The sequence below is a fragment of the Vipera ursinii genome (assembly GCF_947247035.1).
Source record: "Vipera ursinii genome assembly, chromosome: 3".
Classification (NCBI taxonomy): Eukaryota; Metazoa; Chordata; class Lepidosauria; order Squamata; family Viperidae; genus Vipera; species Vipera ursinii.
Genome location: NC_139516.1, coordinates 165,723,062 through 165,747,547, shown reverse-complemented (window position 1 = coordinate 165,747,547; position 24,486 = coordinate 165,723,062). Strand labels below are relative to the sequence as shown.

Sequence of the window (24,486 nt, the reverse complement as noted above, 5' to 3'; positions counted from 1 at the left end):
AATATATGTAAGAACTGAATTAGAATTCATCTCTTCCCTGCAAAGGTTTATGGTTTGGGGAAAGACAGGATGAATAATTAATATAGTAATATGATATGACTTAATGTGAAATTCATTAAATACATAGCATAAATAAATAACTTCAGTTTTAAAACAATAGCATTAATCTGTGCAGCTACAGTACTAGAATTTTTAACAAGCATGCTTAATATAACTTATAGTTTGACAGAAATTCAGACACGGCCATGGACTAAGAGCAGGCCAAGAGCTTCATTTTTTAGAAGAAGCTCAAGATTTCGAAATGTAATCAGATTTTTTTATGTCTCACAGAAAATACTTCATGAAAACTTTTGAAATATATTTTAATGAAAATAACATGTATGCTACTGATATACTGTTACTGATCATACTTAAGAAATACTAGTGACAAACACATTATCTACTTTTAGTGTGTTCTTTTATTTAAATTACTACCAACTGCATAATCTAAGCTGTAGTTCACTTCTGTAGAAATAGATTCAGTAAAATCAAAAGAATTATTTAATGTAAATTTAAAGCTGTCACCTACACCTTTTGCCAATAGGCTAAATATCATACCATTATTTTAGAAAAAAATCCATTCTAACTGGAGAAAAACATGGCACTGTTGAAATCCAAAATGCATTCATATAGATATTGCTTTCCACTTTCACATTCTTCAGCATACAAACATACAGCTTCTAAACTTGAGGAAACCACTAGCAGCATCTGGTTTCCAGATTTTCTGTGGTTTCACTGTTTAAGTAGATGGTGCAAAATTATGTACAGACTAATGTTTGACATAAATTATTTCTTATAAGATAATCCTTACCCAGAACTTGAGTGGAAACCATGGCAGCTGCTTCTTGAGATGATACACACTCATTAACATCCCCACTGAATGGAATGACAACGTTATCTCCCCGTCTCTGTTGCATCATATCTAATAACTTGTCCAACTCGTCACCTGGTAGAGAAATCACTCATAACATAAATATTTATTCATCTCATTAAATATTTCCTAAGAAATGGTGTGAAGTCATGTATTACTTTAAACATGAGGACCCAGACTCTCATTTATTCTTGGCTGTTTCATTACTTCAAGGTGTGAATCTGTGGATGTGAAGAAGTATCAGAGTAGGTTTGCTTAGGAGGGTCATGTCAGCATTTTAAAGCCAGGTGTTTCAGTTTAAAAAACCTGCGACTTTAAGGCAAGATCACCATTTGTGCTGTGACATTTCACTCAGTCAATGTTGAAGCAATGTTTTGTTTTTATTACTTTTCTTTAGCCATGGCAATGACTGGGTGATTTTAGGATCCTCCTGCCAAAGTCAATTTCAAAGAGGATACTGTAGATTGAATGCAATAAACTTTAGAATCAACGGATTGGAATTAATTGTTGATTCAAAAGAAACAATATTGGAGGGCAACAATATTGCCCTCTAATTTCTATCCTGCCTGGGCAAAACACAGAAGCTTCTAGCTTGATAGAAGAGATTGTTAAAGTAATGACATTTGTACCAAATGATTCATTTGTATTAAACAGGAGGGGGAGCTCTTGCAGCACAAGATAACATTAAGAGGAAATAAGTTGATGCTTTTAAGAATTGATGAAAGTAAAATTATTTTCTTCCTATTATCTCCTTTTCTTTACTTTTATACATGCACTTCTTCATAAAATTTGAACATTTTCTGAACTAATTTTCTGTATCAAGATTACCTTAATCATTTAAAATGATAGCCTACAATAATCAGCATTAAAAAGTTAATTTCTGAGATGACTTTTTTTTTATTTGTAAAAATGGCCACATCATTAATTCAAAGTAATGGCGGACTGTAAGATTCACTCACCTAAAGATGTGTTTTTGAAATGTGATGCCAGAAAACTAACTTTTCCTGTAATGAGTTCATAACTTATCTCCTTTAAAAACTCACTGGTGGTAAGCATGCTCTCTGCAAGAGCTCTAGACTGGTATTGACCTATGGAAAAAGCAATGGATGGGGTGGAACAAGAGAGAAAAAAACAAGACTTTGCTTATGTGAGTTTTACCTTCAACACTTCCCAGAAAAGCCAAGTAACTTTAGCCTTATGCAATAAAGACTCCTGTATATTTTTTATTTACCAAACCATCTTGAAAATCTAAAACTTACGGATATAAACCTGTAAACTTTTTGTAGCCTCTCTGTCAAGTTTCTATGGGCTTTTCAAGTGACTCTGAGGCATTGTTTACCTTAAAAGTCCTTTATTAGCCCAATACACCGGCAAATGCTTGCTCGAAAGAAGCTGGAATCTGAAATCTCCACCCCTTGCACAATATATTAAAACACAATTCTCCACCTTTCTACTTTTATCATTAATCATATTCTCCAATTAATTTAAAGAATCAGTTTCCCTTCTGTTAGAAGACCCGCCAAAGCCTTATCTTCTTAGTTAGAGATAGCCTTGAAAAGTGCAATCCTACTCATCCCTCCTCCTAACCTTAAACTAAAGCAATACACAAGTCTTAAAGCAATACACAAGTTTAACATATGAAATAGCTACTTCATCTCTTGTCAAGCAATAACATTTGATGTTAGCAGCGTTGACACTCTCATAATATAACAATGCTTTTTTTAAACTACTATTCTGGAAAGCTATCAGTAGCTCACCTTCTAAAAGATAAAACAAAACATTTACAAAAAGGATTTATTGATGGAAACTCTGCTTTCAGTCCCAACTACCCCAGATCTCACTCCACCAACAAATGCTTTTTGCGTTCTAATCTATCATTAAAACACAAATTTGGTTTGTAGATTATTAATTCCTCACATCTCTAGGACATACATCTGGTTGAATTAAGTTACAACTGCTGTAAGTATTCATGTGTGGTGCTAATGTTTAAAATTCTCCATACATTCACATAGGAACATTTTATTTAACTATTACATTATCTGAGATTTCAAAGAAGCATAAATTAGAAACCTGCCCCTAATTATATCCTCCCCAAAATACATCTTGAGGTAGGCTGTACATTTTGAGAAAGAGGGAAAGGGTCAAGGTAGATGTCACAGTATTACTGGTCCAAGGTCATCCAGTTGGCTCAGGGGTTGAGCAGGACTTGAATCTCCCTGGTCGAAGTCCAACAAATTAACCACACACTGGTATTTTTGAGTAAACATTGGTAAGATTGTTAAACCATTTAACGCTCTAAATCTGCAAAACAGTGATTGAAACATGCAACTCTGTTTCTTTCTGTCATCATATTTGCTTTCTAACCTATATTAATAATAGCCAGTTTGGTCTAGTGGTTAAGGCACCAGACTAGAAATCAGGAGATTGTGAACTGTAGTCCTGCCTTAGGTATAAAAGCCAGCTGGGAGACTTTGGACCCAGTCACTCTTTCTCAGCCCAATTCACCTCACAGCTTTGTTGTTATGGGAAAATAGGGGGAGGAAGGAGCACTAGGTATATTTTCCACCTTGAATTATTTTGAGTTATTTTTTAAAAAATAATAAAAGTGGAATAAAAACATCTAAACAAAAAAAAATCAAACACACAGAAATGGTACACAAAACCCTCACAGCTCTTTAGCTGTATTTAATGCCATTTGAGAAAGTCTGAATGTTTGTAAAGCAAGGACCGAAAACAGCAACAGGTAACAGTAGAATATTTTAACATGGACTATTCTGCAAACAAGTTCTTCCCAATCCAGTAAATTAGTACATATTCATTCAGAACCACCAGTTCCTCAAGGTCAGATTTGCCTGTTATTACTCTTATGATTAAAAGTAAGTGAGCAAATAAGAACTTGAGATGGGACTAAGAATTGTGTCTTTAATGCCAAAACTCCAAAGCTTTTCTTATTTCCATGCTTTAAAATGTATAGAAATTAAATCTCTAAAAGGGAAATTCCTCCTATGCAGCTATTTGCAAATGTTCAGTATTGTCAGAAAAGTGCACGTATTTTCAGAGCACTTCATGATTTATGCTTATTGAAGAGAATCTGTCAGTACTATCCTCACTCGTTCCCAACCTTGCCTTTACATAGGTTCAATGACCTCGAAATCTGGCTACTGCCAGAGCCAGAGCACTATTTAAAAGAGTAATAACATGAGATATTTGTTCTTTTTCTCAAGGGTCTTCTTGTACCCAAAGCAAATTTTCACATACACTACATGATGGCAAGCCAAGCCAGTGAGCCCTTTCTGAGGAAGCCAGGGGCCTACTCAGACCTAACCCTATCTAACAACCGTCTTTGCCTTGAATGTATCCACAATGAAAGTCCAGAGATTTTCTTTTGCATACATATCACCTTTGTGATAGTACTTAGAATCAGTGAAATAGCTGGGATGTGAGAAATAATGCATTTCTAAGTCCATTTCTACTGGATGACTATAATGGCACTCTTTGACTTAGGTGGTCCAAGAATAATGTAAAAACTAAGGCTGGAATTACACTGTCAGAGTGAAGTCAGAGTGAAATCTACTTTCCTCCACATCAGACATCATATTATTTTCCCTGAGGGGTTAGCTTCCAGTGTATTATTTCAAAATTAAAATGAAACCTTGCTCACTTTTGGGGTGAGTGGGTGGGTGTTGCATGCTTTGGTTCTGTTTCTTACCAAGGAAATCTAGTGCATATTATTGCAGGAGAGAGGGCACTTCAACCACAACTACAGGCTACAACTCTAGATGTGAAATTGGTTGGGACCTGGAAAATCACAAGCATTCAATGATGAATGGACTGGAGAAATCATTTATTCCCTCCATTCTCAAAAGGCACCAATGTTCTTCCCACCACCAATGAATGGGGGGAAAATTTGGAGAAACAGTTTGACTCTTAATGTTTCTGGAAATCTGAATGCACTTAGAATACATTTCTAAGATAGTGAAGCCTAACTTCTGTGGAAGGTTTTTGATGATTAAAGTTGATGGTATAATCCACATATCAGAATACAGAATATTGTATGTTGTCTTGTAAGTATTTAATGTTTCTGTTTATGGTTTTTGTTTGGAGTTGGTAGTATACAGCAAGTAGGTTAGATTTCAGTAAGCCTTCTGTTTGTTTATCTCTCTGACTGGGTTCCAACAATAACACAGAAACTATGTTATTTAAAGCATGCTGAGACACCAAATATTTGTATTACAATAAAAAATGTAGCTGTTGAAATACTATACCAAAAAAATACCTACCTAAAACTACTACACAGAACTCACTTCCTCTGATCTTCGAGGTGCAGATAGCAACCACATAATCCGGCACCCTCTGTTGGTGCTTCATTTCAGTCAGTGAACGCAGTGTTTCAGAAATGCCTTCTGCCAAGGAATTCTGAGTAACAACCACATGTACCAAGTCTTGGGAAACACTAGCAATTAACTTGGCAAGCCATGGAAGTTGAGCTGGCGACAAGGAGATGCTCGGTACATTAATTTGTGAGGACTGTTCCCTTGAAGTAAATTCCTGCATAGCTTTCAGCATGATCTGTTCAAATTCTTCCCTGAGAGGTATCTTATCAGGACCTGCAATGTCATTAAATAGAGGATCAAAACTTAACATAAGCACCTCCTCCATCAACCTAACTTGTTCTGTTACTAGGTCAGAATCCTACCAAAATAATGCACTCAAAATAGAAAGTTTCCGCATTTAAAAAACTCTGGCATCTCACTATAAATATTTAACTATTATAATAATAGAACATTCAAGAAATAAGAACTGTTTGGCAGAGATTAAGATACAAGGCACAGAATAAGATGTCAACAGGTCACTTGGCTTGTCTCTTACAATGGTTCTCTCACTCTCTTCTTGGTAGCCAACTTTTTAGCAGTGGGCTACTGTTCTTACCTCAGTGGCATTCCAAAATCTGCACTACATTGGATTGATAGGGACTATCTGCAGAAATGCTTGGGAGATGATTGGAACGAAAGGTTCTTCTATTTCTACCATTCTAATAATTTTATCACAGCGTGTATTTAGGGGGAGAGAGCCAGTGACAGAAGAAGCCAGCAGTTGTTCCATTGCCTTAAAGCACAATCTACTAGGCTGCCTCCAATCTTGTGTTACTACACTAACAGAGACAGAGATGGCAGCAATTCTACCTTATCACTAAATACAGAAGTGTAAGAATGTGTATAACTCCACATACATGTGGAAGGTTCACTTATATAATATGAAAAAACCCTATTTTTACAAGCTTTCTAAAGCACAGATGCATTGGATTACAACTCCCATAATTATGAGCTATTTTATTATGCCTACAATATCTGAAAGTTGCTGTAGTGTAGTCCCCAAAGGGAAGCTTTTAGAAGGACAAATACATAAACATATGTCTAAGTATGTTATAATATACCTTAACCAGATGATGCAAACAGTCTGATTTCTCAGGATATATATTTTTTCCCAGAATAAATTTGAAATGAATGTTCAGCAGTTTAGCATTTATTATTGATTACCAGAGATTGATAATAGGTCTATTAAAAAATAGTGAAGGTCTAATAGGTCTGTTAAAAAACCTCTAGTGGATTTCATCTGATTTAGGAATTATTTAGAATTACAAGAGAATAGAAAATCTCCCTGATGCTACAGTTTGCTCAGTGTCAAGAAAAACTCAAAGTAGCTATAAAATTCACCTTTTAACCCATCCAGGACCAGAGATTTTGTATTTTTAATATTTTTAGTTGCTTATATAGATTAATTGATCCTGCTCTACTATAATTAAGCCACAGTTAAACTTGCTCCATTCCCCCATGTTTGCCTGCATCAATATTTGCTCCTAAAATAAATTTTTCAAATAAATATATTAATGACATTACTTTTCATATAAACTCAATTTGATTCTAAGTACATATATATAGAAATCAATGTTATGGTTTTGTTATCAAACTTCGTTTTAATTAAAAATATCTCTTTTTTAATCTTTTCTACTGTGAAATCATCATTAGCTTTAAGTAAGAGGGAATCCTTTCAACTTATTACATCTTTGCCCAAACTTTTTATTCCTAAATATTTGTCTTTCCCCAATATATATGTTTTTATAAGTACAGATAGAGAAATTTAAATATTTATCAGTTCTAATTCTTTTCATTTGATCTCCTAACTTCCTAGCATTTAGAAAAACTATCCTATGCTATTCACCTGCTGACCATTTTTACCCAGTAAACTCATCAACAGTGAAAATTTTTTCCAAATCAATACATTTGCATTAAGTCTGAGAAATCTTCCAAAAAAATTGATATTTTTTTTTGCCTTTCCCCACCCTTTCTCAGTTTCTCTCTCCGTTTACCTCCCCCTCCCCACTAACTACTTCCCAACCCATTTAGACCACATATAAAAGAAGTTCACAGAGGATTATTAAACCCTCTAATTTAAAAACCTGACTCTTCCCCCAGGCCTTCCATTAGGATAGTTGGGTGGACCCCTTTAAACTCCGGAGGATGTTGGAAGAACGGTTTATTGTTCCTTCAGACAGCCATTCTTTTATATACTGTTGTTGTTTACTAACATTGTAAAGCTACCAGAGTTGCTTTGGAGTTGAGTGACATAGAAATTAAATTAAATTAAATTAAATTAAATTAATTAAATTAAAATTAAATCTAGTTGAGCTCTAATTTCTCCATTCCCAGATCCTTTTATTCTGATTTTAACTTGTTTACAAGTCTCTGATCTCTATATCTGATTGTATTTCCCAAGTAATATGAAAATATTAAACATCTTATAACCATTATGTCTCTACTCATCTCTTGAAGAAATCTTCTTTATGTATAAAATGACATTTTAGAAACAAAACTCCCATTTTATGTAGTTATTTGTATCCTACTATTATTATTTTTATAGATAACTGAAGACGGTGAACGTATCCAATACACTTTCCTCTTCCTATTTTCCCCACAACAATCCTCTGAGTGAGTTGGGCTGAGAGAGAATGACTGGCCCAAGGTCTCCCAGCTGGCTTTCAAGGATAATACCATAATTTGTTTTTTGATCATTCTTCCATCAAAAGCTGAAGACTTTTCTTTTCTTTGTAACAGGGTTGAACTAATACCTTGAAAACATAATTTTTTACCTCTGTCCCAATTTATGTCTCTCAGCTCCCAAATGTTTTGCTAAGTTCTGTCTCTCACCAGAGCATTTACAAATCTTAGTATTATAGCCCTTCCACATCTTTATCAGAAAATTTTATGTCTGATAGTTTCCCATTAAGCTTGCAATGAAAAATACAGTTTTTCTACATTTTTCTCTGATCATGAATAACAGAAAATCTAAATAATGTCTGTAACTTCTCCAATATCAATATTTATTGATATCAAATTCATGTGCTTTACCAGCAATTTGGGCAATCTTCACAACTTGAGAAGACAATTCTTTAAGCTGTTCATTAACTTGTTCAAACATAACTGCCAAAGTTTGTCAGATTGCATGAGGTAACCTAACCCTTTACATCTTTAGTTCTTAGTGGAGTTCTTAAAATAGATTTCCCAATGGACAATTTAAAAGCTTCATCCTGAATGGTGCTCAATTTTCCTTATATTTGTAAAAACATCCTCCCCCACCATGTCTTTTTCCTTATTATAGTGGAGTACCACTTCGGCACTTCGGGATCAACCATGTAAGCCTTAATTCCTCTTTTTTGGAATGAACTTTGACATCTTTTTATTACTAGTCATGCCAGTTAGCCAAATATTTATAAAAAAATGAATAGCAAAAGTTATTAGAAAAGGTGGTTGAGAACAGACCAATGCTTCATCTTTACTGCTGGCTAGATACACTCTCCTCCATTTTCTCACTTTTGATTCTAATATTTAAAGAAACCTGAGCACAAACTTGAATTTATCCCATCAATGTTAGCAGATACTTAGCAACTGCTCTACTGTTTCAATGTGTTCCATTATTATAGAAACTTGCCTTTGTAAGGGCATTAAAATGAGTGCTATTCTTATTTTGATCAGAGGTGTTCAGCAGTTAGCTTTTCCTCACATTGTCTTACCTAGCCAGTTGCATCAGGAGCTAATGGTTCATGCAAGAAATAGCTGATAGGTTGCCAAGGAAATGTTTCCATTATCAAATTAGCACATAAAATAGACACTGAATATTGATTGGCACAGAGGAATCAAAGGAGTAAGGCTCTCAGATTTTGATCTGTGCTCAATCAGTTCAATACCCTAACATGGATATTGGAATCAAAACACATTTCTCAGAAAAGGAACAGTATTTCTGAATGGTGCTCATCTGTTTCTTGGCTGAGGGAGCCAGCATTGTCCAAAGATAGTCTCTGTGGTCATGTGGCCAGCCTGACTATACGCCAAAAGCAAATAGAATGCTGTTAGCTTCCTACCAAAGTGGTACCTATTAATCTACTCACATTTGCATGCTTTTGAACTGCTAGGTGGGCAGGAGCTAGGGCAGTAATAGGAGCTCACCTCATTGCGCAGTGCTTGGTCTCGAACCCAGGCTGTTAACTTTCCAGCTGATAAGCTCAGCCTCTTTAATTGCCGAGCAATTTTGCCCCAGAAAGAGAAAGTACATATTACAAAATTGTTTTTGATTTTAATTTTGTTTCCTGTGAATCTCAGATTGCCTATTTACAAGTACAGTAATTACCTGCTCAAAACCAGAAACTGAATTTCGCTACGCATCTGATTTTGTAATATGTACCATCTAATATGAAAGAGAAAGTTCATATTACAAAATCAGATGTGTAGCAAAATTCAGTGTTCAGGGTTTTGAGCAGATAATTACTGTACTTGTAAATAGGCAATCTGAATTCAACAGGAAACAAAATCGCTAGTGTACATTTTGTAAAAACTGAAGCAACATGCATATGTGTAAACACATGGAGACGTGTATGTACTTTTTACATTGCTTTTACTTTAAAAAAAACCTCAAAAACACTTCCTCCAACTCTTTAATCTTCATTTTCCACATTTGTTACATGACACTGATTCTCTTCAGTTTTCCTGTGAATTTTAGCCTATATTTGAGAAAACATTCAGTTATTTTGGGACAGAAGGGGACAGAGGGAGTGACCATTGCCAGTTACCAGTAATATAAAGTCCTGCTACTGGCACTTTTCATATTTTTCCCTAGAGAAGCAGCCAGGATGTACAGTATTCAACCAAATATTTAGCTTTTGATTTGTGGGTGTTTATGCTTTTAAAAATAGCATACACATAGATAAATGCAGATGACACAGTACTATATACAGCTCAAGGTAAAATTTGTCTTCCCATTTGTGTCATTAACATTCAGCTGTTAGATTTCAACAATTTTTACACCAACAGAGTTTTTCAGTTAGGGTTAGAACCAAGTCTTATATATAGCCATATATTTGCCAATCCATTCCAATTTTCAACAGTGCTTCTTTGATTTTAAACCCTTTTCCCTGAATGGTGATTGCCTTGTGCAATTTTGCAAGAAAGAAGATACATTTACAAAGCATAAAATAATATTGTATTTGCTGTAAATAATGACGGTTGTGGAGAAGTGTTTTTTAATTCTCTAATTTTAATTACACACTTTAACCATTCAGATTAAAATTATTTGAAACACCATCTTTCTCTTCAAAACAAGAATTTCATAAATTATTATTACATTTTCTCAGGAGAGAAACTTTTGTAAAATATTTGTAAAAATTCTTGGCTAAAAAAGCACCCACACATGTTTCTGAGTAAAATGTGCTTAAAAGGAAGATAATTTGTGTGCATGCAGTCATGTGCATTCCTGTCTCTTCCAGATTTCACAATACAGTTCAAGGGCATTTCAAGTATCCAACATCAACCATTAATGCTTTTACAAATACAGATTAGCCATATTGGGGAGGGAATCTACTCATCAAGGAACACTGGTACCATTCCAATGATGAGTCAGACTAATTTATAACTAGCAAGCAATTCATATTAGGTTCGTACCATAGTGAAGTTGCAAAATTTGAAAAAGGTAGAAAATTGTCTGAAGCATGTTTTAATTGATTAAGTCCCTTCTATTTTCCTAATAGGAATTGTATTCGGATATAACTTGCGAGAACTGCCCTAGCCCTACTTGTTTACATTTACAGGGTAGAATTTATCCATTAAAACTTCACGCAGAGAGCCTTTCTGAATGAAAACAGAGATGGTTATAATTTAAAGTTGCCCCAAAGAAAATCAGAAAATTAAATTTCAGGATAGAATTTAAAAAATGAAAAAGGTGATAATATTCCTAGAATGAGGGCAGAATAACTTTGGTCATAATGTTTGTGACATTTAGTCTCACAAAAATTGAACACAGGAGATGAATTAATCCCTCATTACAAAAATTAAAGTTTATTATCTGCAGATGACAATGATTTGTAGGAGATAATATTTATGCACCAAAAAAATAGCAATATACTTTTTTATGTCTTACCTAGCCAGACAAGATACTGTATTGTTAAAATAATCATGTTCTCCACACTTAGTAACTGACTCCCAGTTAAACCAAAAAGATCCAAATCTTTGTTTTCCAGCTGAGGAATCTTGTAGGAATTCACTAGCAATGGACTTACTACAATGTCTCCAACATTCCCATAGAAATAAGGTAAAGTGCCGTAACCTTTAAAAAGAAAAATACAAGCTGTATTTAAATTACTGCAGAATTGCTTTACAATTTTTAAAATGTTATAAAATAAAAATTATTGTTAAGCAAGGAATCAAAATACACTTTCCCACAAAAATATGAAAAATCTTTTTAGGTGGGATGTAAAGATCATTACAGGTTGTTCTCACTTAACAGTGGTAATTAGGATCAGCAACTCCATCGCTAAACAACACAGTCAAAGTGCAATATCATGTGACCATAGCAACTTATGAAGGAAATCATTGCAATTCCAGTTGCCATTGTTAAACAAATCCCATGTGGTCACTAAGCATAATATCACATGATTACCATTTGTGACCACCTGCCTTTGCTTGTTAAAAGCCAGCAAGGAAGGTCACAAATGATATCGCAGGACTGTGAGCTGGTTGCCAAGGGCTCAAATTGTAATCATATAATTGCAGTGACTCTGTGACAACCGCAACTATGAGGATTGGTATAAATCTCCTCATTCAGTGCCATCATAACTTCAAACTGTTGTTGAACAAGTAATTATTAAGCAAGGACTACTTGTGTAAACTTAGATGACAAAGACATCTATGCATTTTAAGGTCTAACAAAAATAAAGAATAGTATAGTAATGATTGTAACATATAGATATCTTTCTCTACTAACAATAGTACTAACATCCCTCCTAAATCTCAATCTTTAGTTCATTACCATAAATCCAAATTTAAAAGTTATATGTGGAATTGTTTAAATGCTATATTTACCTGTATCTCCATGCAATATATAGTATTTTAAGTAATAGGCAATAAAAGATTTTCATACTGCCTGTATATTTTTCTGACATAATTATTGTCTGTCATCTGTCTGTCTGTCTGTCTGTCTGTCTGTCTCTCTCTCTCTCTCTCTCCCTCTCTCTGTGTATGTGTGGGTGTGGGTGTTTGTGTGTGTCTCAGTAATTTGACACGGGGCAATGTCTCAAGTTCAGAAACTGAAATAGCATTCTGTTACTTTCTTCTTTTATATACAAAAGTTAAATGCTAGCTCTAAATTGTGTGTTCAATGTGCAAAATTGATTTGAATGAGATTACTATTTCTTAAATGTGGTGTGGAATATATGTAATATATAAGTATAGATACATTACAAAGTCAATTTTCATCTCTTTGGGACCATGAAGATATTTTTCCTTCAAGGAAATGTAGTTCTACCAAGATTATTTTTAAGCTTGCATAGAATGGATGCAATATTTAGGTTTTAGAATTTTAATCCAAAGATAAAAAAACAATAACAAAAAAACAGGAAAATAACAACTATAGATTTTTGTACTACATTATATGGGAGCTTACCTATTAGAATCACTGGTCTGATTCCAGAGTTAATCAGCAGATTTTCAGGAACTATTACAGTCTCCCCTGCAGGGATGGGTTGAGGCTGTAAAATTCCAGTTAACATTGATTGCGGAACTGGGACGGATAAAAGTGGCTCTATAAAAATACAGAAAAGGGACGAATCTATAGTAAAAAGGCTCATGCTGAGATTTGGCCTTATGAAGAATTTAACAAGGAAAAAAAACATTCTTGTTTTACCAATCATTAAACACAATAAGATTCAAATTACATTCTGCATTATAGAGAATTCTTTTAAACCATGAAGATGCTCTCTTTTCACCTTAGCTCATCCTTCCAAAAGAAGTTACTTTTTAAAAAAAGTTTGTAGTTGATGGAGGTGAATTAGAGAGGAAAGGATGCATACACAATTTCCTCAAAGCCAAATAAATATTTAACAGTTGTGCACAAAAACTCTACTGGAATGTTACTGTACAAAGAATCAGATTCAATACTAACTTATAAACTATCGCATGCAAATTTAAAAACCACATCTTTTTTTAAGCCGCAGAAATCTTTCTTGCTTTAATACATAGTTTGTAATTCCAGAAGAAATATCTACATTTTTTAAAAAAATCTCTAATCTGGAATACTGTTATTCATTAACATTTTATTTCAAAGTAATCCCATTTCAGCTAGCAAACACTTGATGGATGATTCGGGTCAAAGAAAGGTGGGGGAAATACATGCCTGCTACAATCTCTGGGGTTTCTGGTAGTTTTTATACTAGTGCCTGCAATGTCCTTCTGGGCCATCTGGCAAAATCAGGCTTTGTTACTAGTACTTTACTGTGATCCCTCCTTTCAGGATGCTTCCATAAAATGGTGCTGGGGAAGTCTGTTTAATAACTAGGTCACTGATCTGTGTTGTCCCACCCAGTGTGGTTTAACATCTACATCAGATCTCTTGAGAAAGTCATTTTGACCTTTTGCATGGGATACCACCAATATGCTGATGATACCCAGCCCTGTAATTGTTGCCTTGGTAGCAGCTCTTCTTTCTTTCCTTCAAGGTCATTTCATATGACCTTTACATATCCCTCCTTCGGATGTGCTGGACTATAACTCACTATACTGAGAATGATATCCAACCCATTTGGAATGCACAAGATTGGATAACGTTGCACAGTGTGAAAAAGGGACATGGAAGAAAGACTGCTGATGTGACCACCTATAGTACAGACAGCATTAAATAGCATTTATCAGTTTAAATTATGACACAAAAGAATAACAGTTTCTGCCATGATATTCAGATCAATGTTGGAATGAAGTTAGTTTATCTCATTCAATAAGCATGTATTGATAATCTACTGAGATGAAATTAAGTACAACTTGTACAGACATCAGTTGGGAGACTTCGATTTGTATCCACCATTTTGGTCATGAAAGATTCTGGTACAGCCTTAATTTGGAGATGGAAGTTCTGGCTCTCTACCCTGTGCTGCTGTGGGAAAGGTTAGCTATCAATGCAACTAATTAATCCAGAAGAAGGAAGCTAAAGCCTGATGATGATGGATGGGATTCCGTCGAAACGTTGCGCCTACACCTTTAGTTCTACGCGGGGAAAAACCCGAAAAACCAAGGATCCACATACAGGCACCCATATACACACGTATTTCTAAAATATTATTTAACAAGTAATTAATAAACCACCAATGAAGCACACCAAGTCACTGGCTGAACACACACATATATTGGAATCTTGCCTGCTCTCGGAAGAGGCCGAATGGCAGGAACAGGCACAATTACACCAGGAGGAGGGACTGGGGATCCAGGAGACCATCCTCGGTGTCGTTTCTTGGGTGGGCCAGAATTTGTCAGAGTAGCTAAGCAGAATTAATACACACAAAGAAAATATAAATAACAAAAAGGATCAATATTTACCTTCTATATGCTTTAGCATCCACCCCATGTAATAAAGCATTTTTATTGACAACTCTGATATAATTGCCGAAGTCATGATGGTAAAATAGGTAATAACAAGGTCAAGAAGTTATTTTTACTTTTTTCTGCAGCTACACTAGGGCCAGGAAACATTGAGTGATACACAGATCATGAAACTGAGGAGATCACGACATTTGTCCTTCCTGCAATGTTGTTTCCACTGGTAACATCAGTGGCTTGGACAGAAAGGGGAACTGAATGCAAAAACACCAAATACCTTTAGACAATTGTAAAACAAGCAATAGCACTGTTGACTAGAAGAACACTGTAAGAAGATAACAAAGCAGGAGATTCAACAGGGTGGGTAAAAAAAACACAATATGGTGGCACCCAACTCTTTTCAATTTTCCTACAATAAAGGTTTAACAACAACAACTTTAACTGCCAATTGGACTTCAAATATAGAAACCATGCATTTTACAGATGTAGTATTTCAATCTTTTATTTTAGTGGGTCTATTATTTAATAAATAAGTGAAATAGTGTATAATATTAAACTGTTAAGTATAAAAGTAAAATGATGAGGTCAGTGATTAAGTGCTAAAAGTGGGAAGATTCAGGTTCTGCAGTGAAGCTCACATTTTGACTAGTTACAACTTCTTAACTTTACCAACTTACCTTTAGAGCAAAGATAAAATGGGGAAGAAAAGGAGGAAGAACAGAGGTAGGGAAAAATCTATTTAAATCAGTTACATTATTTATATAAAATACAAATTATTCATGTACATAAACTTAGTTAAAATAAATATTCCAGTAGGACTGTGTATTGATTGGAGCTACAAAATTTGAGCTACAAAAACTGGCAATCACTAGATGGCAGGAAAGGAAATACAGAAAATTTTCTTTGCTGTCATCTAAGAGGTAACTAGATGGTTGCAACTTAAATCTGGTAATCCTAGTGTTGACAATAAGTATCACAGAAATCTGATTCAACTACAACATTTTTGGAAAGTTGTCTTCACTAACCTGAAGCCTTTTGAATATACTTTGTGCCATTATATTGATCGACTGATCTAGCTGAGAATGGTAAGAGTTAAACATTTTTGAAGGATACCAACAGGAGGACATGTGAAGTATGAGGTATTTATCATCTGTTTTGTTCCACAAAGACAATTCTATAGCAAATTATTTACATTTTGTGATAATTTACATGTAACTTTTACATTTACTAGAGTCTAAGTAGTTTTAAATTGCAATGAGTTCGAATGAAAATATATTACCTGTTGCAAATGTGTTTCCTACAAGTTGCCCAGGCAAAGCAAGTGGTCTTACTATGTTCTTATTCCGAGTCAAATCTTGAATTCCACTTAAATTAACAGCAGAGGAAGACTGTGCTTCACTGAATACTGAGGACTCTGTCAAAGAGATAATTGTAACTTTTTTAAAAAAAAATCTAAATAATTTTTGAAAAGGTGTCTAAGATATATATCATCACAAGAGTTTTTTCCAAAACTATTATGAATTTTGAACATTTATTAAATCATCATATTTATCATTTATAATGTACTTCTCCCATTCTGGGTGTCACCTTGTTGTTTGTATGTACTGTTTGGTTCTAATAGACGAGGACTCAGAGTGGTTTAACAATGAACGAGTTTATTGAATACACAAAGTCAACTGTCAACTGTCAAATGTTGCAACCCTTTTATAGAGAAAGCGTTAGAACTGTAACCAATCAATGGAGTCTCTTTTCCCGCTCCTAGGTTATGGCGTCCAATGATTGCACCTTAATTTCCCGCTCTAAACCTTACTATGCTGCAATCTGTTTGCAATCTATTAAGTGCCTTGTTAATAACTATTTACATACACAACACCCCTTACCCCCCAGTTGATGTTATTTCTTTACAAAATCCTTTAAGTATTTTGGTGGCCTATGTATTCTAGAAGGGTATCTGTTACCTTGGCTGCTAGGGACCCCTCTTCCTGATTGACTGCTTGGCTGCTTGTCACTGCTGGACCTGGGCTCTGGGTTACTGGACTCAGATGTTTCCCTGTTGCTGTCTTGTGTATTAGTTTGTGTTTGGAAATCAGTGGTCACTGGCCTACTTCGCAGGGGTATTTCCCATTCAATTTGACTGAATTGTTGTTGTTGGGTACCAGGGGATGGGTCATTTTGCCTTTCCTCTACGCCACTCTCTGGCCTGTTGTTATCGCTGAACCTGGATGTACTGTTTCCCCCTAGTATGCTTTGGTCCCCCTCTACTGGCACACATCCACTAGATCTTTTCCTCAGCTGGTCTATGTGTCTTTTACAGATCCTATTCCCTTCCCCCTCAATAGTGTACGACAGGGGACCTAAGATTTCAGTCACCACCCCAGGAATCCATTTGTCCCCTTGGGCATAGTTTCTGGCCCAGATCAAATCCCCCACTTTAAATGTTCTGTTAGGAATGTCCAATTCAATGTTTGGTTGAAGTCTGTCAGGGTGTAATCTGTCCAATTTGGTGGTTAGTCTCCTGCCCCACCTCATTTCAGCTGGACTTTTCCCTGTAGAACAAGGGGTCGTGTGTTGGGCCAACAAGAACTCGGCCAGTCTCTGATGCCAGTCACCTTGAATGATTCTTTTTAAAGCGTCCTTCGTGGTCCTCACATTTCGTTCAGCCAAGCCGTTGGTGGAGGGGTGGAAGGGTGCTGAAGTCTTGTGCTTAATCGAGTTGGCCTTGAGGAAATCCTGAAATTCAATAGATGTGAATTGTGGCCCATTATCAGACACAATTAAATCCGGCAACCCATGAGTGGCAAAGAGGCCCCTTAATGCCTGTATTGTTCTACCTGAAGTTACTGAACTGACTGGTACTACCTCTAGCCATCTAGAGTAGCTGTCAACCACTACTAGGAACGTTAACCCTTGGAAAGGTCCAGCAAAGTCAATATGAATCCTGGACCAAGGATTCCTAGCTAGTTCCCACTTATGCGTACGGATGTGTTGTTGTTCAGGCCTGGAACGTTGGCACAGATGGCAATTGGCAACACATTCCTCAATGTCGTTGTCCAGTCCTGGCCACCACAAGTGACTCCTAGCCAACGCCTTCATCCGTAGTATTCCAGGATGTCCCTCATGTAATTCTAGTAGAATAGCTGATTTGTGGATTCCTGGAATAACTACACGAGTTCCCCAGAGTAAGCATCCCAAATGAACTGACAGTTCATCTTTCCTTCTGAAATAGGGACTGTATTTTTCGTCCGGTTTGGCGTTAGGCCAACCACTCATGACCCAGACCATTACTCTCTTTAAGGTGAGGTCCTTATTAGTTGCCTCGGCTATGTCTTTAGCAGTTAGGGGCAAATCAGGAATGTCCTGTAGGGACATTATTTGTCCCACAGGTGCAGGGTCCTCCTCTGTTATGCTTAGGGGCAATCTGCTAAGAGCGTCAGCGTGTCCCATGTCCTTGCCTGGTCTGTATTGTAGGGAAAATGAGTATGCTGAGAGGAAAATGGACCACCTCAGCATTCTGGGCGACATGATTTGGGGAGTCTGTTTATCTGTGGTAAACAGTCCCAGCAGGGGTTTGTGGTCAGTCAGTATGGTAAAGTTCCTACCATAAAGGTAGTCGTGGAACTTTTTAACTCCTGCCACTATAGCTAATGCCTCCCTGTCTATTTGAGCATAATTGCGCTCTGCCTTGGTTAGTGTTCGGGAATAATATGCAATGGGTCTTTGTATTCCTTGGTTGTCTAAGTGGCTGATCACGGCCCCTACGCCATAGGGCGAAGCATCGCACGCCAGGTAAATTGGTTTGTTTTCTATAAAGTGGGTTACAGTAGATTTACTGGAAAGGATGTCCTTTAAGGTTTGGAAACTCACTTTGTGTTTGTTCTGCCATTGCCAAGGGGACTTCTTATCTAAGAGTCTGTGGAGGGGTTCTGCAATGGCAGCCTTGTGTGGCACAAACGTGTGGTAAAAGTTTACCAAGCCAAGGAAGGCCTGAAGTTCCGCCTTGTTCCTTGGTTCTGGAGCCCATTTAATTGCTTTAATTTTGTCAGGGGTAGGGTGGATTCCACTTTTGTCAATCCTGAACCCCAAAAAATCAGTGGATTTAACCCCTATGCTACATTTTTCCTTTTTAAGTTTCAATCCAGCCTTCCTAAATCTACCCAGTACCTGTTCCAGCCGCTCTACTAACATCTCCTCATCCTTTCCTGCTATTAGGACATCATCAAAGTAAGGGCATACTCCAGGTATGCCCTTTAAGGTCCTCTCCATCACTTCTTGGAAGATGCCTGGAGCTGCTGCAATTCCAAATTGCAGTCTGTGGACTCGGAACGCCCCCTTGTGGGTAACAATCGTCTGTGCCTCTGCAGCCTCTTTAGAAACAGTCAACTGTAAGTACGCATGCGCCAAGTCTAGCTTGGCAAACATGGCGCCGTCCTGGATCGTGGCGAGGACCTGCTTCACCGTCGGGACCGGGTAAGCATGCTTTTTCATTCCAATGTTCAGGGTGGCCTTGTAGTCAGCGCAGATTCTCACATCCCCATTAGGTTTGAGGGGTGTGACAATCGGCGTTTCCCACAAACCACCCTCAACAGGTTCTAATACGCCCTGGCCTACAAGCCGGTCGAGCTCGGCCTCGATTTTTCCCTTTAAGGCAAAAGGTACCCTTCGGGCCTTAAGCCTGATTGGTTTTACTGAGGGGTCTAGGTTAAAGTTAATGGGGGGCCCTTTGTACTTGCCCAGAGATCCATCGAATACGTCTGCAAATTCATTGCAGACTGATTCGAGGGTCTTATTTTTAATCACTGAATTTATTCCCCCGATCCAAATTCCCAGGGCAGGGAACCAGTTAAGTCCAATTAAGCTGGTCCTATTTCCCTCTGTCACAATTAATTCTAAGACCCCCTTAAATCCCTTAAATTTTACGCTAAGGCTGGTCTTTCCTTTTACTTTTATTGGACTTTTTTGAAAGTCCGTTAATTGAATATTTGTTGGACTAAGTGGAATTCTCTTTCCACTTATTTGTTCAATTCTCTCAAGGGTTTCAGTGGAAATTATTGACACTGAAGCCCCTGAGTCTATTTCCATTCTGCAAGGGACCCCTTGCAGGAGGACTGTGATTTTTAATTTTCCAACTGGAAAATTGTGACCTTTTCCCAGCCTCCTCCCATTGACTCGCGCCACCTCCCCTAGCTTTGGGATTTTAACCCGGGGTTTAGGGGTCTCCTTGCCACTGGACTTAGGGGTTACCTTACCCTCAGGCCACACATCGACTTCGTTAAGGCGGTTGTCGCGAGCACGGTTCCTGCAGATGGCCTGGATGTGGCCGGTCTTGCCGCATGCCCGGCACCTTGCGGAACGGAATCGGCAGGAGGCGCGGGGATGGTTGCCGCCGCAGCTGCCGCACCGGTTCTGGGTGTCAATGTCGCGCGGTCTGGTTGCGGTGTCCCGCCAAGGTCGTTGTGTCCCGGTCGGTTGTCTTTGCGGAGTTGCGGTTTGTTGACGGCGGCCAGGTTCAGGCCCTTCGCTTCTGGGTTGTCTTGGCGCCAATTTTCCAAATCGCCTGGAGACTTCGGCGATTTCTTCCTCCCACTGCTGGTCCACCTCCCCGCAGTCCACATAGCCCTCTTGGTTGATCTCGGGCGCCACTGCCATGCTACTGCGGGGGGGGGTCGCGATACCCGGTTGACTCGTAAGTTAAAAGTTCGTCAAGCACTTCCTGCAAATCGCCGGTGGGTTTGGAGATTATTCTGTTTTGTAGTTGTTCATCACGTAAGCCCAGTACTACTCGGTCCCGAATTCTTATTTCTAAATTATCGTATTTACATCGTACTGCGGCTTCCCTGACGGCAGCGACAAATTTTTGAATGGATTCTCCCGGTCTCTGGTTCCTCTTTTCGAAGATGCGCCGCCAAAAGAGTTCAGATCTTCGGGGAGTAAAGTGGACCTTTAATTTGGCAAGGAGGTCGGCGTAAGGCACGCTTGAGACTGGTTGCGGTTGACACAGTCCGACAGTGACTCGGTAGACCGGTGTCCCGCAGATCGTCAGTAATGCAGCCGCTTTTTTACGGTCGTCGGTGATTCCGTTCACTAACAGGAACCCTTCGACTTGTCCAATGTATTCTTCCCAATCTTCGGGGAAGTTTGGGTCAAATTCCTTCAATGACCCGATTTGCGCCATTCGGAGAATTTTTTCCTTATTCTTCCGCGGCCGCTCGGTTGACTGTGACTCGTTCTGAATTTGCCGCCTTTCGCGACAATTCCGCCAATTCTCTGGTCTTCTGTCTATCCCACCTTCGTCGCCAGTTGTTTGGTTCTAATAGACGAGGACTCAGAGTGGTTTAACAATGAACGAGTTTATTGAATACACAAAGTCAACTGTCAACTGTCAAATGTTGCAACCCTTTTATAGAGAAAGCGTTAGAACTGTAACCAATCAATGGAGTCTCTTTTCCCGCTCCTAGGTTATGGCGTCCAATGATTGCACCTTAATTTCCCGCTCTAAACCTTACTATGCTGCAATCTGTTTGCAATCTATTAAGTGCCTTGTTAATAACTATTTACATACACAACATGTACACTGATAGCTTATGCACCAGAGACAAATTCCTTGTGTGTACAATCACACTTGGCCAATAAAGAATTCTATTCTATTCTATTCTATTCTATTATGCTGTTCTGTTCTGTTCTGTTGTTCCGTTCTATGTTAACATTAATCAAAAGAGTAGAGTAAATCTTTGAACAATTGACTTGTGATTATTATCATTATTTTTACAAGTGATGCCTGCATATTTTTTCACATAACTCCACATGTTAGGAGATAAATGGCTTAACCCTATATTGGTACACTAAAAAAATAAGTCCGGTTTTTTTCAGTGAGATAACTCAATAACTGAATTCAGAACTGCAACCTGAACTGGTAGATCCAACCAGTAGATGCAATATCTATTAATACATATATAAAGGAGGAATAAATTGATATTCCAAAAATATGCAGATTTCTTTTTATTCTTCACTACTGTATATTCCAATCATCTAACAGAAACAAATATGAGTATGTATTAAATTGAAGTCAAATATTTTTTCACTCTACCAAACATGGTCACACTACGCTATAAGGTTATACAATACACTTTAACTCTCTTTTCTTTTAACTCTCTTTCCATTCAGTTTATGTAGAATTTCCAAAGTCTGCATAACTAGAGACAAAACACTAGGAGAGAAGGACAAATACAATGATTAGAGCTATCTCTGATTGTACTGTACAGCAGAGTGAGTCTTAGCAAGTGAGAAAGAAAAATAATAGATAAAGAGAATTTGTATGAGAATGCACAGACTGAATTGGTGTTTACCAGGACTAGAAGCTTAGCTCAAGCCTTTATTTCACCAGTAAAACTAGTGAGTCCCTAATGCCTCTAAAATAACAGGGCAGATTTCTTCCTGTTCCTTAATCTAAGAAAGAAAGATGTTCTGTATCTCTGTCTACCATAGTAATGACTGTGCCTATAATGTATAATGAGTTAAGATAAGATAAATCTTAAGATACTCAAGCTCAGAATCTCTGAACTGCACCTGTGATTTGGAGAACTCTACGGCTTTGCCTCCCATGGAAAATATGGCAAATTAGCCCTTCCTTCCAAAAGTTGAAACTGGAGGTACGAAAATCATCATTAAAACTCTACAGAACTTTGGAAGCAATTGGGACACATTAGAAATGCAGCACAGTTGTAGGCTTGTTCAGTGGTGCCTCTCTTATTTTCTTCTTACATTTCTAACCCACTTGCTCCCAGGGAAGCCAGCAAGAATGGCTTACAATGCATATCTAGACAATAATAATCTTGGACCTGAATAATAAAGAAGAGTGAGAATTTCCTATTTTGATTCTAGTACTTTGAACACTTTTGAAATACTCTATGTTTTTCTGCATATAACATCACCCTCATTCAAGAGACTGTCTCTGACTTCAAACAGACATGCAATAAAAAAAATCAAAGGTAAATTTAATTGTTTACTGAAGGAAGATTAAATGGGTGGATCTCTGTTCAAAATATTTTCGTATTGCCCAATACATATGGTCCATTATATTTATTTATGCTCCATTATATTTATGGTACTCCTTTCTTCTTCCAGGTCATTGCACTTTTTAGTATCTCTTTCTTCTACCTTTCCTGAAATAAGCATTTCTAAGTGATGGCATTGCCAAATAATGTTTAATGAATAACTCTTAAAATTAAAGCATTGTAAATTCTCCCCTCATTATTCCAACCTAGAATTCTCTGTTACTAAAAGTATGATTAAACTAAAATATACTGTTCCCCAATCAGATGAACACAAAACGTTATGCTTAATTCCCAGCCAGCATGGCCTTGCTGGTTCATGATAATGAAAGGTGTAGTTCAATATATCTTGATGGTACAAGATAGTCCTGACAAAAGCAGAATCAATTGCATGTGATAATTCAATCTATACATTACACAAAGTGTGCAGATTCTTCTAAATTGCAGAATTCAGCTTTACACGGCACAGAATATTGCTAACTTTCATGTATAATTTTGGCATTTTTATGACAGATTAACCAACTTTATAAATAAGAAAGCTCCAATATATTGAACGGTAGTTCCTGCCTCATACAAATGTATACAAATGACTTTTTTTATCCCCAAGTTACATTTTAACATGGGTTCAATCTTCTTTTCAACACTATTGATACCCCCAACTTGTCTAAAATTGTTGTGACCCAACAGTGAACTCTTTCTTGGAAACAATGTAAACTGGTTTTCATCAGATAAATTAATCTGAGAAAAGCAAACAGGATAGTTAGTCTGAAACTATACCAATCCCACTAAAAGTAGCCAAGGGGGGGAAAGCAGAAAAAACATAGAAAGGGCATTGCCTAAAAGTCCTGCCAAGATCACAGACCCTGGAAACAAAACACAGCTTTCAGGAATGAGGGAATGCCAAGAAAGGTAGAAAAGGGGACACTGGGCAATTAGAGAATGACATGAAAACTCTCATTTGCCAAAGGACCAACAGCTATAGCATGGTTAAGTTTTAGCAGTACATGGAAATATAACTATCCAGAGAAGAATCTTCTCCCATCATTATTTTCCAAAATGATTTGCCTGGGTGCCTGACAGCATTAAATGGCACCTTAGCTAAATATGTTTAACTAACAAAGATAGAAAACAAATTGTAGTATGACAAAGATTTACCCCACCTTACCCAACCTTCCACATGTGTGAGGGATTCTGGCTGGAGGGCTGTGACCATGGAGATCTTAGTTCAACTCCATGCATGATTAGAGAGCTTACTAGGGGATTTGTATTAGTCACAACCAGCACCGTGATTGTATTCTGAGCATAAAATAAGGCATAACCCAGAGATGTCTCCTTAGATTTCTTAAAGAAAAACTGCAATATACATTGAAGATGTTTATTACAAAAAGTTAAAAATAAACAAGAGGAAGAGAAGATATATAATTTTATCTTTTGAAGGTTGTTGGCAAATATAGCTTACAAGGAAAACTCCCTTGAGGCCACAGTCTTATTATGCTTTTAAAGAGGCATAATAGTAATTCTATACTAAACTACAATATTTGCATCATTTCTAGACCTGAAGCTATTTTCCCCTCCTTACTTAACATTTTTTTCTGAAAAGTATGCAAGTTTAAGAGACTAC

General features: G+C 37.2%; 1 protein-coding gene across 1 annotated transcript in view; it reads right to left on the bottom strand.

The window, feature by feature from the left end:
• Positions 1 to 24,486, bottom strand: part of GREB1L (GREB1 like retinoic acid receptor coactivator) — a 164,788-nt gene that overhangs the window by 36,372 nt on the left and 103,930 nt on the right. Inside the window, exons 8-14 of the mRNA XM_083359371.1 lie at positions 16,097 to 16,231; positions 14,640 to 14,759; positions 12,896 to 13,033; positions 11,375 to 11,560; positions 5,191 to 5,517; positions 1,870 to 1,998; positions 851 to 985 (exon numbers count right to left, since the gene is read on the bottom strand). Of these exons, the coding sequence (XP_083215497.1) occupies positions 851 to 985; positions 1,870 to 1,998; positions 5,191 to 5,517; positions 11,375 to 11,560; positions 12,896 to 13,033; positions 14,640 to 14,759; positions 16,097 to 16,231 (1,170 nt within the window). The remainder of the gene's footprint in view (positions 1 to 850; positions 986 to 1,869; positions 1,999 to 5,190; positions 5,518 to 11,374; positions 11,561 to 12,895; positions 13,034 to 14,639; positions 14,760 to 16,096; positions 16,232 to 24,486) is intronic.